The following is a 19,209-nucleotide window of genomic DNA, read 5'->3' as shown; positions in this document are numbered from 1 at the left end:
TTTGCTAATTATTTTAACTTGCCACTTTCAGTTGTTACTCTGTCACAATGAGAGAAGTATGTTGGAAATTTCAGTTAAGTGATTTGGGTGGGGAGAAGGCCCATGTGATTCATCTTTCAATGGAATAATGAAATTGCAGGAAAAAATCCAGTATGTATCCATTGAAGATTTCAGATACTGTTTTAGAATATATAATGATTTATAGTGGTAGTTAAAGAAATTAATTTCATAATTTTTCTCTCAAAATCCACTGTAATTCTGGATGTCTAGTAAACATACCTACATTGGTAAACAAATAGTCCATGTATTGCTATTCTTTAGTTCTCTAGACTAGTAAATATTAACTGATTTCAGTGAAAGGAATAAGTGTAATTTCAAAGGATTTAGGCTAGTGATTGAAATTAACTTGTGTGTTAGTAAGAGAAGTTCTTACAGATATTGGTTTCTTTTAATGAATATTCTTTCTGGAGGAAGTTGTTAAATTAGAGTAGTGATAAAGTAATCACAATACTGATAATTACAGTCTTTATGAGAATTTAAAGTCCTGCCTAAAGTTTGGTTGTTGACTTGCCTGTTCCTCTGCCATAAATTTTCAAACAAAGACCAGAGCTTCAGATTATCTTGGTGCTCAAAATTTATTTTTTTGTTTTAGTTAGTGTCAATAGCAGTGAAGAAAAAGTATTCTGTATTTTTCTGTAAGTTCATCTTGACATTGTGGATTGGTCTTTCTGATAATTCTTTTGTCTGTATAGGGAAATATAGACCTACACTGACAAACCAGCTCTTTAAGTTTTGTTTATAGTAGTGTGTGCATCTGTGTGGACCCATCTGGGGTCTGTCGCTCTTGTTAAGGTAATCTCAGTACTTTACAATTGCTTTTAACTTTGGAAGATGAACTGGCATGAAATGCTATCACCCCTGTAGTGGTGAATGAGTTTCTTCACTATACAGAGTGCAGTGGAGCAGGAGGGATGCTCCCCTTTCAGAGCTTTACTGTCTTTGCAGGAGAATACATTGCTGCTTTCCTCTGCTCAGATTCATATTGTGGGAAATAGCCACTTCTTCATTCACTTCAGTGCAAGTGCTGACCAAAATCAAATTTATCACCACCTGAGACCCTCTTTCAGCACCCATCCAAGTGCAGCAAGGGGAAAGCATGGCAGCTTGCCTCAAAGGCACCTACTGTTGGGCAAGCAAGGGGGAAATGAATTTCAGAATCCCAACATGCTTAACAGATTCCTTGTTAATCTCAGCAGAGTTTTATTGGTATTAAGCCTGGATTAGGAAAGGATAGGTGTTCATGGATATACTGCCACAGTGTAATATATCCTACTACTCTGCATGCAGTCACGTACCACACACACAGGGAGAGAGAGAGGAGGGTTCATTAGTGCATTCATGCTTCTGGTGATCTTAGAAAGTGTGGACTGATAACAATTTTATACTACTCAGAAATATATTCTATTGCCTGCCAGTGAGAGAGAGAGAGAGGCTGGAACAGTGTCACTGGAAAAAGCATCATTAGTAAGGAGTTAACCCTGTAGCATCTAATGTTTCTCAATTTCAAGTTTTGTGGAGCTTAAATGTCTGAAAAATGGTGCATTGAAGCATTCAAGTACACACTTCCATGCCTTCTGGTGTATTGGAACTGGGAGCAGCTAGTAGGAATTATCTGATGCTGAGTGCAAGCACCTCAGTCTCAAATAGTCTCAGATGCCTGTGAAGATTTATCTCTATATTTTCCCTACAGAGAATCTGTATGTGCCAGAGATGCCCCTTGTAAGCTGTGTTTGAATCTGTAGGGGCACAGAAACACAATTTGGCTTCGATAAGGGCTTAAATCTCTTTGCTTTGCTCTTGTCTGGGTCTCTATGGAGGCTTGCAGCTCTTGAAAACAAACCTCACTCCTCTTGTGTGTCACCCTCTGCCTTCCCTCTTCTGACCCAGAGTCTATGAAGTGATACTTCATAAGTGGTTCAGTTATCTGGAATCTCCTCACCCAGATTATGTTATGAGAGGTTGTGTGAGAGAAGATGGACTTCCTTTGAAGGAACTGTACCTTCATGATCTCACTCAGTATACTGATTTGACCTATGTTCCCTTATTTCCCACCTCTTCTGTTTCTTATTTCCCTGTTTGGGTGTCACCTGTGTTTCATGCCACAAAACCATGTCTTTTGTCTGGACCCTTAACCTTCATTTTGTGTTTAGTCTCTGTCAGTCTCCTTCCTTACCTTGCCAGTGGGCTACTCTCCTGTTGAGCATTACCTTTATCATTTACTTTATTTAAAAAAAAAAAAAAAAAAAAGGCAAAATCTCCTCAGAGTTGTTCTATTTACTAATGAAAAATGAACCTTAATTATGTGAGGGAAATAAACATCGGTATCTTCATGCGACTTAATCAGGTCTTGAGGCAGTTGAGGAGACAGTAGAACACTTGGTTGGTCTTCACCATTGCAGTAGAATTCATCACCTGCTAAGTCTTCAGATGGTGCAGAGGCTGGAAGCCTGTGTGGTGCTTGTTGTAGATAACTGTGGTATCAGTTTATTGTATTTATGACTTTATATCAGGAGATTATATTTGTATATTATAAGATTGTAATTTACATTGTATTAGCTTAGTGTTGTTTTCTTTGTTTCTACTGCTGTCAATTTAAGTTTCATTGGGCTGTTTGGAAATTCTTTGTCCACAGAAATTGGTGAGACTATGGTGGCTGTATTGCCAGTGGTCAGTATTAAAAAGCATTGTTTTTCTTTCTGTTCCAGGCAATTGATGAGCCTCCCTATCTCACAGTGGGCACTGATGTGAGTGCAAAGTATAGAGGAGCCTTCTGTGAAGCCAAGATCAAGACAGCAAAAAGGCTTGTCAAAGTCAAGGTAAGTGGTTTTCCTGCAAGCACTTTTTTGAGGAGGGGTAAAAAAGTGATTAATGTTCATAATGGTGCGATGTGAAACTTCTTTTTAGTCTCAGGACAGCTAAGAGGCTATCCTGTCCTTGGAAGCTGGTATTATAGTCTTGGAAATAACAGTAAACTTACTATTGTTGGTATGGGAGGGATTCCCCCACTCCCACACAAATAAATATGTTCTGTTTCTGTCACTGCTTTATCATCTGCATGTTTTTGACCTTCAATGCCATAGGCTGACCTTAAAGTAATTGATTAAAGTGTGACAAATGCAGGCTTATATATGGTATATGGGACAATATTGCCAGAAAATAGCTAAGACTACTCAAAGTAGGCTTTAATAGGATATCTTTTACTTGAGGAGTACAGGTCACTGCCAATTAGCCTTGGCAGCTAGGTAATGCTTCAGGAGTAAGCTGAAACCTTTCTGCCTTCCAAAAACCACTTGGCACGTTGAGTCGTCAGAATAGCAAGCCAGGTATCTCACCTAAGATTTATGATAACAAGATTATGAGATTTATGATAGTTAATGACTGAATCAATATAAGCCACATGTAGGACAACTAAAAATTCTGCAAAGAGATTGCAAGATACACATTTTAACATTCCTCGAAAATTTAAAGTATCATTTCTAGAAATAAAGAGAGCAATACCCCGCAAAATGGCTGTATATTTCCGTTGGGATAATGTTGCCCTAAAAACTGATCTGGGAGGAGGTACTATTTTTCTGCTTTGCCTCTTAACCTCATATGGAAACATTGCAGAACAAGGATCAAAACCACCTAGAAAATACAAGTTAGATTGTTGCTCTGCAAGAGTTATAGTGGCAGAATATTTTTCTTATATCTACTGTAAATTTAAGTGAAAAATATGTGAAATGTGAGTGGCAATAACCTGTTATTAAAGGCTGTTGCACACTGTAAACTAGTGTGCATTATTTGACTCTGCCCTCATGCTGTGGCTGATTTTTGCCTATAGTGTGTCTGAGGGAGTGTGCAGGCACTTTCCATAAACCCTAGTGGGAAGGTCTATTGTCACTTATTTGATAATAATGTTAAATACAACAAGAAGATTTTAGTCTTAAGTCTGCTAGAAGAGCAAATCAGTGGTCTTTTCATTTCATTATTCAAAACTCTTAATAGCATCAGCTGGTCTGTGCTTTACAGTACCATTGGGTTTAAGTGATTAAGTATTGCTATTTGAGCTGTTAAGCATCAGTATTTAAGTACAGGAATTTTGTTGTGCCTGGATCAGTGAAATCTTGACTCATTTCAGTTCTTTGGGGGACTTTCAGTCCACCTCCGTAGATGGCCACTTGCTATTTATTATTCATTGCTAAGTATTTTCTTATGGGTTTATCACTTGAAGTTTGGTCACTGCAAGATTTTCTGCAACATTATCCCATGTCAAGATATTTCTGTATAAATTATACAGAAATATCATGACATGAAATTGAATTTTTCTGTGAATTGTTTGTGGAGATTTTGTACAAAGCCCTCTGGATTCAGTTTTGTGTGTGTGTGCTCACTGTTACTGCATTGCTTAGAGCAGTTTGGCCCCAGTACTGTTGTTGCTTTCTAGAGTAATGTGGTTGAGATTTTTGTGTGTAGGTGCTGTAACAATATCTGTTTACATTCTTGGTTTTTTCTCCACCAAGAATGTGTATTTCTTAAACTTAGCAGTGGCCCTCTGATTTTCTCTGAAAATCTGTTTAGCTCTTCCTGGCACATGCATATTTTCCCCAATATTAGCTCTAACAAATATTCTCATTAGCAGGTGTGCTTTGTCTGAAATTTTGGTAGTTTATCTGCTGCATTATTTTTACTTGCTGAATGGGTTTCTTTTGGCCCCAGTTAATATTTTATGCCTTAGTCTTCTAGAACTACTAGAGCAGAAGGAAAGTCAATTTTAGTGTAAAGCAGTAATTTAAGTTTATAACTAGATGTTCTGCTGAGAAAGTAGAATTGCAACAAAATTCTTTCGATATGGAGTATTGCAATCTTCAGACAAGTAAAATATGTTTAATTATGTCTCCTTTTATGTGCTTTCTTCTGTTGAATTCTGCTTCCTAGAATATTTTGAGGAGATACCTTCACGCCAACTTTAGCATTACAGCATAATTTAAAAACTTCATTCAATTTAATGCATGTGCTTTGTACTTATAATGTCAGTATCAATAGGGACTGCATTTGGCAGTTTAGTAGTCTTTGGCAAATTCTGTACACAGTACAGAATTCTGCAGTAACATATAACAGCATTGCACACTTGCTCATGGAAAGCAGAGCTTCAGATTTGCCTGGACTTTTCCAAAGTGTTGAAGGCAGTACAAAGTTGACTCAAGGGCAAGACTCTGGGTGTTACAGGAGTGTCTACTTTATCAGATTTATTATAGGTTTATTTAAAGAGTTATTTAAGCCAGGTTATTTTGGCAGCATCTCCTAAAACAATTAGCAAAATCATCCACCACCACTTGCATTTGGGCACCCTGCACAGAAGTTTCGGAGGACACTGTTTTCTGTGTAGGTCTTTATTAAACAGAAATAAGTAAAGCTTCTGCTGTAATAGGACTTACTAGGGATAGTGCAGAAAAAAGAAATTCTAGCTGAGTCTAACCAAGTTGATGATGTGCCGAATGTCTTAATCTTTTGCCTGAGATGGAAAGTTTCCATATTGCTAACTATTGTGTGAATTAAAACCCACAACTAGTACCTAGTGACATTGCTTTTCTTCAAGAAAGGCCAATAGTGTCACACTGATTTTGGAGTTTGAATATTTATGTTAATAACCAGTATTTTTTGAGCACATATGAATATCTCAAGAAGCAAAAACTGTTGGTATCAAAACTCTCCCCCCAAAGAGTCAAAGCCCCGAGACATCTTTAAAAAGACAAACCATTCTGGAATACACAATAGCAATTTGCTTTGTTTACCTTCCATAGAGTACATTGTGGCTGACTCCTGTTGTGGATAGAGTTCCTTTTTGCTGCAAAATACACTTAAGATAATTACAGAAAGTAAATAAAACCAGATGTCTCTTAATCAGAACTGGTTTACTGGGTATTTTGCACGAGCCACTAGTGACCCTTGGTTTCAGATTATTTTGCATCTTAACTGAGTTTGGCTTTCTAGATGAATTCCTGCAAAGAGAGAATTAAATACCTGTATCTGTGAGGAAGAAGTTCAGAAGAGTAGTCCTTGCTCAGTTAATTCCTAGCCTGAATCCTTTGTCTGCCTTTTGGTTACAAGATATGATTTTTTCTGTGTCATGGACAAAATATTTGCCATCAGCAAGTGAGATGTGCTGGTCTAAAAGGAACACACTCTCGCAACTGTATGTGTTGCTGTAGTTCTGACTACAAGAAGGATTGATGAACTATTTCATTGAAGTAACACCTGCAAGGGGCACTGTACCATTTTAGTGCATTTGTTTTCCAATCGGTCAAGATAGATTGTCCTTAGCCCTGGTTGTAGGTGCTGTTCTTGGCAAAACTCCTTAAAATCTCCTCTCTGAGTAGGCTGTGAAGGAGAGTTGATGTTAGAGAACAATGTGGTTCTGAAGGAAATTTTGCTGTTCTTGTGTGCTACAGTGAAACCCTCAGCAGCAGTGTGAATGTGTTCCTGGGTACCCTTGTGAAACAAGTCCAGACTTTTGATATAGGATTGCTGTAGTTGAGAGCTAGTGTTGCACAGCTGGAGCTCATGTAATTCTAGAATTTTCTCAGTTTCCTGCAATTTTAAAACCGGAGTGGAAATAAAACTTCAGATGTAATTAATCCTATGACTTTCAGTGTAACCAAGTTAATTGTGAATGAAAAAAAAAGGTGAATGTCTGTAGCACCTGGTACAGACAACTTAATCATACATTTGAACTTCCAGACCTTTTTTTTTTTTCCTGAGGACACAGTGTGTAGGATTAAAGACAACAGCCTTTGTATCTTTATGGGAATGTCAGGGGAAAATAATTTAATATGTTTACAGGATTTACTAACTCTAGTTTTGAAGGACTGAAAAGTTAGCTGGTTTTACATTTTCTTCCAATTAACTCTGTGTGTAGGCTAGACTGACATTAACTGAAATCCCGTTTGAGTTGTTCATTTTGTTTAGTCAACAGCAATGTCCTGTACTTTGGTGAGTCTTTTCAACCATGAGGTGAAAAATGCACTTTTATCAGCAAAAGATAAAGGTGCTAAAACTGTTTGATTTCAAAGCATTGAAATATAAGTGTTTCTTTAAAGTTGTACTCAGAAGTCTTGAAACTTTCTCCTTTCTTGCTGTGGTACTAGAGACATTCAAATAACTTAAGAGAACTCCAGAGATAATTTTGACCATTAGACAATTTTGTTATATTCTTGACTGTTATTTCCTTTAGAGATAATGATTCTCTTGTGAAAGAGAAAAATATTTTAGGAGATCTGATAACTAAGGAATTAGCCCCTCATATTTCTATTATACATGAATTAGACAGCTTTCAGCAAGTGGGATGATTATGGTGATTAACTGTAAAATGAGAGTAAGAGAAGGGCTAGTGACGTTTGCATGTGCTTATGCTGCTCAATTATATCAAGTGATTGTCAGTTGAATTATATTTTTTAGGTAACCTTTAGGCATGATTCTTCAACAGTGGAAGTGCAAGATGACCACATTAAGGGTCCCTTAAAGGTAATAAATTTCGTTTATATCTTGCTAATGGTTTGAAAAACATTTTCCTTTTCAGTATTTGACATAAATGTGCATATACAGTATGGGGTGAGAGAAGAAGGTTCAACTTATTACACAGGCTAGATAGGATCACAAAGCATAAAAGGTGATGCTACAAAGTTAGAGGTAGTATATCTTTATGTTAGATTTTTTCTTTGTAGTTAAAGGGGATGCAGCACAGGCTGGTAAAAGCCTCTTTGTTCTTTTTGCCTTAAAGCTATGAAGTATGGCTGGCACTGATTTTTAGTCACCATTCCTTTGGAGAACTCGGCAGGAGGATTTGATGGGAAAGCTCTTATACAAGAATGACATCACTCAAATTGGTTCTTGTTCCCCACCTGCTGGCAGGAAATAATCAGCTCAGTTAGTTGGCTTATTTTAAAGGAATAAAAAAAGTAGTTTGAGGGATACAAGTATATTCAAGTGAAACTGGAAAAACATTTTATATTTGACATGGAATAGGCTAGAAATTATCTCTGTTTGCTGACACAAAAGTGTTGATTTCATTGCCTGTGTTAGAAACTCTCCAGTGCTAAGTGAGTTCTCTATTTTAGGTAGGAACTGTTGTGGAAGTGAAGAATCCAGATGGAACATACCAGGAAGCAGTTATCAACAAATTAACAGATGCAAGTTGGTATACTGTAGGTAAGAGAAAGATTTATGTATTTGACTAAAACTTATGACTTAAAAATAAGCCTGTGACCTGGACATATCCTAAGCATGGTGAGAGAGATTTTTTGGAGATACTTAGCTATTCAGAGTTTCCATGAAAAACCTTTAAATATAAACTTCTTATTTTGGGTTTTTATAAGAAACTGTGCCCTTTATGATCTGAAACTGGGACACCAAATAAAGATGTAGTGAATTGCTCTATAACTGGTGACTGCTCCTTAGATATTAAATACTCTTGTTAAATATTCTGAAGCAAAGTATGCTGTCACAGATCCTTAAAAAAAAGGGCAAAGAAATGCTTTTAAAACACAAGCTGCAACACCTAATTTTCCCCACTCCCAGACTTAGCCCTTACAACAGCTGCTGTTAAAATACACATGGCTTATTCTAATGTGATATTTCAGATGTTTGATAATATACCACATACTCTATAGCCAGTAGAGGGTTTTTTCTAATTTACATACAGGAAATGTATTGATTTTTGAAAAACTACATAGCCCTCTCCTGGGTAGATATGGGAAGTTGAAGACTAGAACTTGAAAGGACTTTAGTGAGACTTATTTCCTTTGAGGTATGGGTTATTGTTAAGGAAGTGATGCTGAGCAACTAGAGAAAGACTTTATTTTCCCTAGTCCTTTCAGAAGGGAATAGAGCTCTAAATTTAGGTAAGACCTTACAGATAAGTGTTGAAGAAAATATGTCTGTTTTTCTGTTGGAGAAGTAGAATCTATTAGTATAGGTGAGACTGGGTTAGGATGGGGTGAAACATAATGTACAAAGACAAGAATTAACATTATAGATAGTGTTTTGGTAATTAATACAGAAGTTGATCAGATATGAGAGCTTTTAAGAAGCAAATGGTACAGCTGGTGTTAGAACTGTGTTGTATGTCTCTGTTTATGTTTCTGAGAAAGTGTGAGGTTAGCAGTTGAGCAAGAAGAATAAGATAGGAAGCTGTGCATATTAAATTTTGAAGGTAGATGTCACAGAGTTGCAGTCAAAGGAAATGTCTGTCAAAAATCCTGAATTTGGGAAATAGGAAGAAGTATGGGTTTCAGTCTCAACTTTTGTGTTTTATAGATAAAAGCAAACAAAAGCATGTTGACCTTGCAGAATTGGTAAAATTCACACTGCTGGCAGTGTAATGCACTTTGATGGAGAACTGACTCTAGCTGTGGATGATTAGAATAATCTTTGTCAGGAGGGTGACTGGAATGAGACGAGAATTGCCTTTACTGACAGTGATGACTTTGCAGATCTGAGTGAAAGTCCTGCTGTAGGATATAGTTGCCATTTACCAGGTTCCAGAATTGTCACTCATCTTAACTAGCAGTTACCTAATGTTGTCCTAGCACTTGCTGAGAAGCATCTAATTATTTGCACTGTTAATGATTTTGTGAATAAAATTCCTATGATTTGGTGAAAAACTTTGTGAAGGCATAGATCCATCTGGAGTAGTACCTTTCCAAAAGTGACATAAGACCAGATATGCCATTGCAGCAGTATCTGGAGAGGAATAATGCTTTGAGGGCTGCTTGAGACCTCTTTTAACACTGAAGAATGGGCAAAGTTGCTTTGAATGTCCCTGTGTGCCTTGTATTAAGGTGTTGTCTGAATAGAAATTGTACATCAATTTGCTTACATGTTGTTTTTTTTTTTGTGCTACTCCTTTCCTACCAAAGAACAGCAAGAACTAAATTTAAATTTTTATAAAAATCCAACTAGTATAGTCTTTTAAAATAAGTATAGCACTGTGTGGGTGTGTATATATATGTGTGTATATATATGCATAAAACTTGTAAATTTAATAGGCATATATATATGTAAATGCACAAACGTACATACATGCATAAGTGTCCTTAGTTTTGTCTGCCCTGTGAAAAATCTTCAAAGAACTCTAGTTACCAGGACTTTAACACCTTGATACTGTTTTGTCATTCATATAAATGTCTCTTAAAGTCTGTGTTTACTATGAGGGGGGAAAGAAAATGGCAGGATTATTTGCTTTACTGAAAATGAAGAACTATGCATGTTCAAAAGTAGTCTTACCCCCTTCTGCATTTTTTTGTCATTACAATTTTTCATTAGAATTCCAAGTGATTTTGGTTGCATTAAGTTGCATCTTTTCTTCCCCGGCTTTTCTTGTGCAGTTTCAGAATATGTGATTTTAAATACATTACACTCCTGATGCCTGCTCAGTAGATTGTTTTCAGGATGTTCCAATAGATCAGAATGTCACAGTCATTAAGCCATATGTGTCATGCTGGCCACATAAGTCTTTCAGGGAGGTCAAGCTTTTCCTCTGAAAGTATTCATGTTATGGAACAAGATTAAGATTCCCTCTGGCAGGGAAGAGGCCACAAGCAGATTACCACATAGGACACGCTATGTGGCTACCTGCCTAACTCAGAATAGGTTTACCTCTGCTGTAGTCAGCTTATCTCCTGAAGTGGATAGATTTTTTTTTAATCTCTCATTATGTAAGGAGACTGTTTTGTTAATTAACACAAAGTGGATTAGGAACCTGCTGACTTCTACTTCACTTAACCAAAGGAGGGCTTAATTATGTGCTGACCATTTGAGGTGCAGTTCCGAATCTAAGTGGTTTGTGTGCAGTTCTTGTTATTGATACTTTTCAACAAATGTTGAAGTGAGGGATGTGCATCTCTAACTGATACTGTATCACAATTGAACTGTGTTCAACAATTACTGTAGTCCAAGCTGGGGAATTGTAATTACAAGGGAAAGTTTCTTCATCAAAAGTACTCAATTCTATACAGGGATGAAAAATTCACAGAATTAAATAAAAGGTTCTTTAATATCAAGTAAATATTAGTCAAGAATTTTTATGGACCTTGTTGCTTTTTGTATATTTTCATTTGAATTAGTAAATGTTGAAGAACAGAGCCCCCTCCATTGGAAAGCATGAAATTAAATTAATCTCTTTAATCTTGCTGGTCAACAGCCATTGTGCTGTAACTTTGATCTGTTGATGGAGAGAAGAGGATGTTTAAATGAATTAATGAAATGAAAAAGACTTGTTAAGAAGTTGCTGAAACTTTTTTTAAAATGAAATATTTTAATGTCATTTTGGGTTGTTTCTGTGCCCACAAATGTCTTTGAGTTCGCTGCTGTGTAGGAGCAAGAGTGTAATTATTATCATTGCTCAAGAGGGGAGAAGAGATAAAGTCTTGTCTCACTGAACAGTGCAAGCAAAACCTAAGAGTTAAATCTAGCATCAGGTTTCCATCTTCTAAGTACCTGCAGAAGACTTGACAAAAGCTTACTTTTTATATGACCAGTTCATCAGGTTCTGAAGACCCCACCTTAAATGTGTGCAGTGCATTTCAGGATTTTAAAGGATGTAGCTGAATGAACTGTATTATGAGCTTGTTTCCAGTTGACCTAGTGCTAGCAGAGATAGCAAAAAGTCTAGAAATTGGGAGCTGCACAGTTCTGTCAGTAGAGCTGGGTTTGATGATTGTCAGCACTTTGACAATTGTCATCTTCTTAGGGTGATATTGCTGTTGTTCTGTAGCTTAGTTGCATGAAGTCAGTACAGAAAGGCATTGAACTTCCATACAATGTTAAATTGCAGCTTTTTCTATAAATATCCAATTATGTTTCTCCATGGTAAGCAGAGCTTCCACTTGAATATCACAGGAGTTGTGTAATTAAATTCTTTAAAAATAGTTAATGTTAGAAAGGTTTTGAATTCTAGTGTGTTGAATTTCATTTCATGACACCATGAATTGTCTGCTCAACTACTGATTACTCAAGGTATGCAAGTGTAAAGTAGCTATGGTGAGAGAGCAGCTTATGTATTTGGTCAGTCTGTGAAATGCTTTATGGGGCCTGCAGCATTATCTGGACATAGGTTTGTTCCAAGGGTTGACTACAGGAATATATATCTCATTCTTTCTGACATGTAAATGCATTGCTTATTACTGTCATGAGTTAAAAAGAAATGTTTTCTTTCCTCGCTTCTTGTCTGGTGGCAGTATTTGATGATGGTGATGAGAAGACCCTGAGACGCTCTTCCCTGTGTTTAAAAGGAGAAAGACATTTTGCTGAGAGTGAGGTAATTGAAGAGTTTTTATATTGCAGCTTTTTATATAGAAAATTTTAAAAGTGATACTTTTATTACCTCAGTTTTTAGTATGTTATGTGTATCCATGCTACTAAAAGTGGGGATTATGCAAAGTGTGGTCCACAGGGGTCTGATTTACTCTTTTTTAAAAAGAAGAAATACAGTTAGATTCCACCAAACTATGTAAGTTAAGAAACAAAATCAGCATTTTGTCTATTTCATTTTTATATTATTGATAATTTGTAGATTGTAGATCACACAAACACCATGCAACTACTTTGCATTGTATAAAAAATTACCTGTATTAGTGATGAAAAAAAATCACTGTATACTTATGACATGAAAAGTAATATAATTTATAACACAAAAAACTAATGTAGATGTTTCTGCATAGTAAAGTTCTGCTGCATTTTTGATGGTCAAACCCAATTTGTAACACTTAATGAAACATAAAAGCTTTTCTTTCAAATGGCCAATAATAATAAGTTGCTGTTACTTGTTTATTTGGCAACAGCTACCAGAATTTTGAAGCTGGCTGATGTCTTAGAGGTGATTTACACATTAAAGTATGCAAACATTTGTAGTACATTCCAAATAATTGGAATTTCAGAGTGAGAGTTCTTCCTTCATATTATGTAAGACAATCTGGATGCATGGGCAGATTTATGTAAACATGTTTGTTTACTGGACAGCTGCTGAAGATGTTTTTTTTTTTGTTCTACATAAGTGTGCTGTTACTGCAGTCAGCTGAGTTTGTTGTTTGCATACTGCATTCTTGTGCAGATTCAGGTATCTTCTAGAATCCTAAATCAGGATTAAACATGTGTTAAAAGGTGGGAGCCTAATTAGATGCCTAAATCTAGATTCCTATAGAAATGCTATAGTTTTAAGGATTGTGGTATTCCTTCAACTAATTCTTTGTTATTAATGATCAGCACAACTGAAGATAAGTTTTCTTCTGTTCTGTAAATAGTATTTTAGTATGGTTTCAGGAGTATTACCTTAGAGTGCATGGGTTGAAAATTTTGTGACCTGTTTGGCTGAATGAGAGTAGTTCAGATTGTTTTGTCACATTCAAAGTAACCTTACATTCAGATGACTGGTACTTCTTATTTTTATAATCTTTTTTTTCATCTAAGCTTTTGATGTTTTGCCAGAAGTCACTGATTTGCAATTCACTGTCACCAGCTCTGAATGAAACATGTTGTACATTTCTAATAATTACCTTTTGATTGCACAGCTACACAGCAGGGAAAATTACATCTCAAATTTCTTTTGTAATTAGGCCAGTGCCCCACAGTTGTCTTGTTCTGATACTGCTTCCCATGTGTGTGGTGTAGAATCTTTTAGGATGTCCACCACACTCAGAAGTAGTCATGCATTTATTTTTAGATTCTAAAAAGCCAGTTTTATTGTCCCTCAGTCAATTCTGTTTGAGACGGAATACTTCCGAGGTGCTTGTTGGTAAAATTGTACATTGTAAAATTCATACATGACAAAGAAGTTGAAGTCAGAGGACTAAATTTAATTTGGAAGGCTTTCTGCCTTCTTTCAAAGAACAGTAATAAGTGGCTGTACAAAAAATTATTGTGTACCAGCTGCCTTCAAATCAGGAAGGGTTATCATTTAAACAGGTAACAGCAGGCTTAAGGAGAGAAGATGCTGCATGTCCATGAATTCCGTTTGTTGAAGGATTCTTCCTGAAGAGGGAAAGTTCTTTCTTTCCCTCTCTTTTTATTTTGAGGCTGATAAAGCATCAATAAGCACCCTCCCAATTATCAATATAACAGCCTCTTTAAAATTTTTTTAGAATCTCTCTTACATATCAAAGTATGAATTACGAACAAAAAATTAAAGTAAGTTGTCATGTTTGCTGCTGTTGAGCAGCAGCAAGCATTTTTTAGTAAATGATTCAGTATTTAGTCTAATTATAGGATAGGCAGAAAATTAATCTGGTAGAGATGGAAAATGCCAGGTGAGCAGAATACCTGATACTTATTTCTCTGTGTTTTGATCGTCCAAAGGCAGGAATTCTGGGAAGAATTGTTTGTGTGTGTTTGACAAAAGTTAATTATTCAGAGGTGCAGAGAAAGTGTTGAAAAAAACCTGCAAAACAAAACATATTCCTTTTAGAAAATCTAAATGTGACATATATGATGTACTTCTGTATTTCTTTCGTAATGAGAAAGTCTCTGTTGACAAAAATTGCTTCAGTGAAGCAGGTGGTTTGGAGAATAACTTATGCCAGCTTTTTCTTATATATATGCATATGTGTTTTTTCATTTCGACAGACATTAGATCAGCTTCCACTCACCAATCCTGAACACTTTGGGACTCCTGTTATAGGAAAGAAAACAAACAGGGGAAGGAGATCCAATCATATGTAAGTTAAATATTTTGATATCTATGCTGTGTGTAATCAATTCTGAAGCTTTCAGTATGTGTCGAGTTTTATTATTTGTATGTTCAGGCTTCTCTTATATAAAAGCAGGAGGCTGGATGAAAAATGTTGTTTAGCACTCAGTTTGAAACTCAGGTTCTTGTCTGTTGTTGCATACAAGCATTCCAAGTCTTCATGCAATCAATATTTTAAATAGCACCAGGTATAGGCAACAGCTTTTTCTTGTTAAAAAAAAAAGAAAAAAAAGGTGGCATCCCAAATGGAAATATGACAGTGAATTGTATTGACAAACATCTCTGTAGTATTGTAAATATGTTGGACTCAAGCAAAATATTTACAATGCAGTTCTTGTCCAGCTGATAGGAAGTCTTTGTGGAAGGTCCCAGAATTCTCCCGTAGACCTTTGGTTTCTCAGTCTCTGAAGGGCTTTTAGAAATAGATGAACAGTATTACTGAATGGGTCAGGCTGGAAGGGACCACAGTGGGGCAACTGGTCCAAACTCCCTACTCAGGCAGGGCCATCCTAGAGCACCTGGCACAGGATTGAGTCCAGATGGTTCTTGAGCATCTCCAGTGAGGGAGACTCCACAACCTCTCAGGACAGTCTGTTCCAGTGTGCAGTCACCTGCACAGTCAAGAAGTTCTTCCTCATATCCAGGTGGAACTTCCTGTGCATCAGTTTTTTTCTCACTGCTTCTAGTATAGTTTGCAACAAAGCTTACTGATTAAAAAACGAAGTTCAAGAATTTTTAGGTGCCAAAATTCTTGGTAGCTGTGGTCTTGATAAAGCAGTTTTACATGGTCCAGTGCTTATTCTTTATTGTTTGTGAGTGGGTTGTGAGGTTTTTGTGTGTATGTGTGGGTTTATGTGGGGTTTTTTTTGCTTTTTTGCTTAAAGCTTTTAGGTGTAGTGGTTTTCATGCTTGGGTTTTTGCACTTTCTAGTAGCTTGAAATAAATGTTGCCCTGTAAATGTAGAGGAGCTATATATTTACTCAGAAAATTGTTGAGTTATTAATTTGTGAGGTAGTGAAGGAAAAAAGCTGAAAAAAGCTGGTATTATCACAGAGAATGTCATTGTAGCATCCTTGATGTCTCTGACTGTACAGGATATTGTACAGGGTTGTACAGGATATTATTATGTCAGAAGCATCACACTTATCTTTATCTTGTTGTTAAAACTGAGTTAACTTAGTTTAAAGACATTTATACCAGTATCTGTGCAATTTGAGTTAGGAAGAAGTCTCTCCAAAATAGTTCTGGCTTTCTCTTTTAGTCTTTGAGGTTTTTTTCTTCCTACAAGAGATTCTTGAGCCTCAGAAAGCAGCCTGAAAGGATTTAATACATTTTAAAAGAAGCCATTACTTTAAAAAAAAGACATTTTGAGGGAAAAAATAAAACAATGCTAAACCAAAACAATTATCATAACTGGAAATAACATAAATTCAAGATGGGGAAAAAGAAATTCTCCTTTAACTGTACATCAGTTACCTTCTGTTACACCAATGGTAACTGAGTTTTTTGTTAGTACTGAATTTTGTACTCAAAAGCAGTTATGTGACAAATGCAAGAAGGCTTTTGAAGTGATGGTGGTGGTGCTCATTGAAGATGCTGTATATTTTCTGAGGATTAACCTTTGAAGTGACTATTAAAAAAGGATATATAGAGAGCATCAAGAGAGGATTTTCTTTTTTGTTTTTTTTTTTGGTTGCAAGTAATTTTAGTTGGACTAGTTTATGTATTTAGACTTCTCATATGGTTAAAACCAGGTGCAACTTTGTACTTGAACAGTCAAAACAATGAGCCAGAACCCTTTTAAATGGAAATGCATTTGCATCTTGACCCATCTACTTACATTCCAACGCTTCATTCAATGTGAAGTTGAAAGTCATAGAAATGGTTCACTGCACATCTTTAAAGAACTGTTTAAGGATAAACAGACTTCCTCTTTGCTGTTTATCTTTGTATCTGATGTTTCTTCTTCAGAGATTTGTCCTCTCTCAAAATAGCTTTCCATTCTGTGTGGTTGTTAAAGTAAAAGCATAGAGAGATTAAGAGGGAAAACCAAAACAGTTTAGTTTAACATTGGTCCAAAACTACAACTACAACAGTATTTTTGGACAGTGTTTTTGTAGGGTAGAATGGTTTCACTTTGAATACCCTGACAGTGCATTTGTCTTCCTCCCTGTGGGTGCATGGTGGTGTTTTGTTTGGGTTTTACATGTATGACTAGTAAATGTGCATTTCTGAGTTTGTAATGTTTGAATTGTTACTATACTATATTATAAATATTCATTTTTGTGCCAAAACACCTAACAGACAATTCAAGTTGCTGTTATTTGTGTCTCTTTGATAATATGCTTTGGATCTCCTGTAATTACAATAAACAAGTTTTGAATAGTTGAGTTTTAAGTCTCTTTCTGTTGTTTAGTCCTGAAGAAGAATCTTCATCCTCTTCCAGCGATGAAGATGAAGATGATAGGAAACAAAGTGATGAGTTACTAGGAAAAGTTGTGTGTGTGGACTGCTTCAGTGTGGATAAAAAGAAAGCTCTGTGGTTTCCAGCTTTGGTAAGAGTTTCATCTTTATTATAATTTTGCACAGCTTCTGTCTTCTTCTAGGCACTGAGAGAGGTGTGGGGTTTCTTCAATTTGGTGGTTTTTGTTTGAATTTTAGAATGTGTTTTTTCAAGTTGGACTGTACAATAACAGTCAAAGGAAATATATCTAGATATGCTTGTTTAAAAAAAGGGATTGCTAACATGGCCTTAGTTTTTCCAAACAGCCAGAGCTTGTTGACCTAATTCTAGCTCGGCAGTGTGTTCAGTGATCACTATTGGACTAGAATTTCAGGGCTTTTTTCCTAGGCTATTGTATATCAATTTTCCAAATAACTGAGTTTTATCAAGGAAGGAAATATAAAGTACAGAGAGAGGGGAAGTTTAGTGATTACATAGACATGATTTTTCAACATTCAATATAAACGCGCTGGATAATAAAATCAAATGCGTTTTTCTTGGTCATTACAGTAGGTAGTGAAATATTGACAATAAATTTACTTTAAAATTACGCTGTAGCCTTTTAGTACCAGTATTTTTCTCTTCCTTTATTCTGGCTTAAAGACACTTTTTAAGAAATCAACTTCTAAAAAAATACCACAGCTAGTCTAGTGATTGCATGTAGGCTCACTGATTGATTTGAAAATGAATGTATTTCTATATGTGGTACATTCTAGAACCATGCTTTTTAATTTTTATTTTATTTTTAATATTTGATTAATTCCTCCTTGGCAATGAAAGCTTAACATTTATCTAATTTCAGGGAGACTTGTGCTCTGCTTTTGAAACCATGCTGTACAGTAGCATTTAACTCCTCTTAGTATGTGCAGTAGCTCTCAATTGCAGCTTTCTGCTTGTCACCTGCTGTGTCTTGTAATGCAATCCAGCAGCTTTCCAGTAGGAATTCTTTCGGTGAAGTTTGTGGAAGAGAAAGAGTCACTGAAGTATTTTTTGCAAGGGAGAGGGCAGAATGTACAGCAAGGATGTACCATGTTTGCAGGAGATATCTTTAAGAGAAGTTTTTGGTGATAAACAAGAAAATTTGAGATGTTTCTTTGCTGAAAGCTGTCATCAGGAGGATGCAGTATTGCCTGCCTCACAGTTCACTCAGAGAAGTGTGCAGTGAAAGTGGCTTGAGCAGTTTGATGTCACACTGCTGGGTTTGCCTTTGTGCCATGCCAGGCACCAGTTTCCATGGCCTGCTCTCTGGGAGGGGTTGGGCTTGCCTGTGGCTCCTGTGGTGCTGCTCATGACAGCTGTGGGTCAGACCATAAAGAGGAGCTGAATTGTTGCTTCTGCTCCAAAGATACACTAAAGATACACAATTGTTTCTTTGGATTTCTTTTGAAGATTGGAATAGCTGCTTCTTCATGGAAGGCTTCCTGCAACAAATGAAAAGCAGTAGGGGGATAAAGTTTGAGGGTGAAGCTTGTTAACTCTGAAATAGCTTATCCTAGATTAACTCTTACTTTAGTAATCGGGTTTATAGCTCTGCAAACAAACATCATACTGCATTTAACCAGAAAAGCTGTGCCAAAGAGTAGATTTATACCTCAAATAGCTGCCTTTTTTCATTTGGCTTGGTTTTTTTTTTTTTTTAATACCCTTTCCAATAGCTGTGCCTCTTGATTTTTTTACCTTGTAAGCAGGTTACCTCTACTGTATCAACAAAGTAATCTTATCTTATTACTGATAAATTTTGCATTAACTTTGTATTATGGTAATTTCATGAATAATGTAATGAAAATTCAGGTTTAATGTGCAGAAGAATGTGTATCTCAGCATTATTCCTTATTAATAATATTATGTACAGATACTTTGTGTATAAGCACAGAGGACATTGTGCAAGTTTATTATGTGAAAACAAGTTCAGGGATTGGTCTAAACC

The 19,209-nt window shown here is 36.2% G+C and overlaps 1 protein-coding gene across 1 annotated transcript in view; it reads left to right on the top strand.

The window, feature by feature from the left end:
- Window positions 1–19,209, top strand: part of ARID4B (AT-rich interaction domain 4B) — an 88,195-nt gene that overhangs the window by 27,356 nt on the left and 41,630 nt on the right. Inside the window, exons 3-8 of the mRNA XM_054279482.1 lie at window positions 2,766–2,876; window positions 7,498–7,563; window positions 8,157–8,247; window positions 12,276–12,355; window positions 14,656–14,747; window positions 17,196–17,334. Coding sequence (XP_054135457.1) covers window positions 2,766–2,876; window positions 7,498–7,563; window positions 8,157–8,247; window positions 12,276–12,355; window positions 14,656–14,747; window positions 17,196–17,334 — 579 coding nt within the window. The remainder of the gene's footprint in view (window positions 1–2,765; window positions 2,877–7,497; window positions 7,564–8,156; window positions 8,248–12,275; window positions 12,356–14,655; window positions 14,748–17,195; window positions 17,335–19,209) is intronic.

Source organism: Melozone crissalis, unplaced genomic scaffold (genome assembly GCF_028551555.1).
Source record: "Melozone crissalis strain CALT ecotype California unplaced genomic scaffold, PUWL_Pcris_2 ptg000027l_1, whole genome shotgun sequence".
NCBI lineage: Eukaryota > Metazoa > Chordata > Aves > Passeriformes > Passerellidae > Melozone > Melozone crissalis.
The sequence above is the reverse complement of the archived record's forward strand: the minus strand, read 5'-3'. Positions and strand labels throughout refer to the sequence as shown.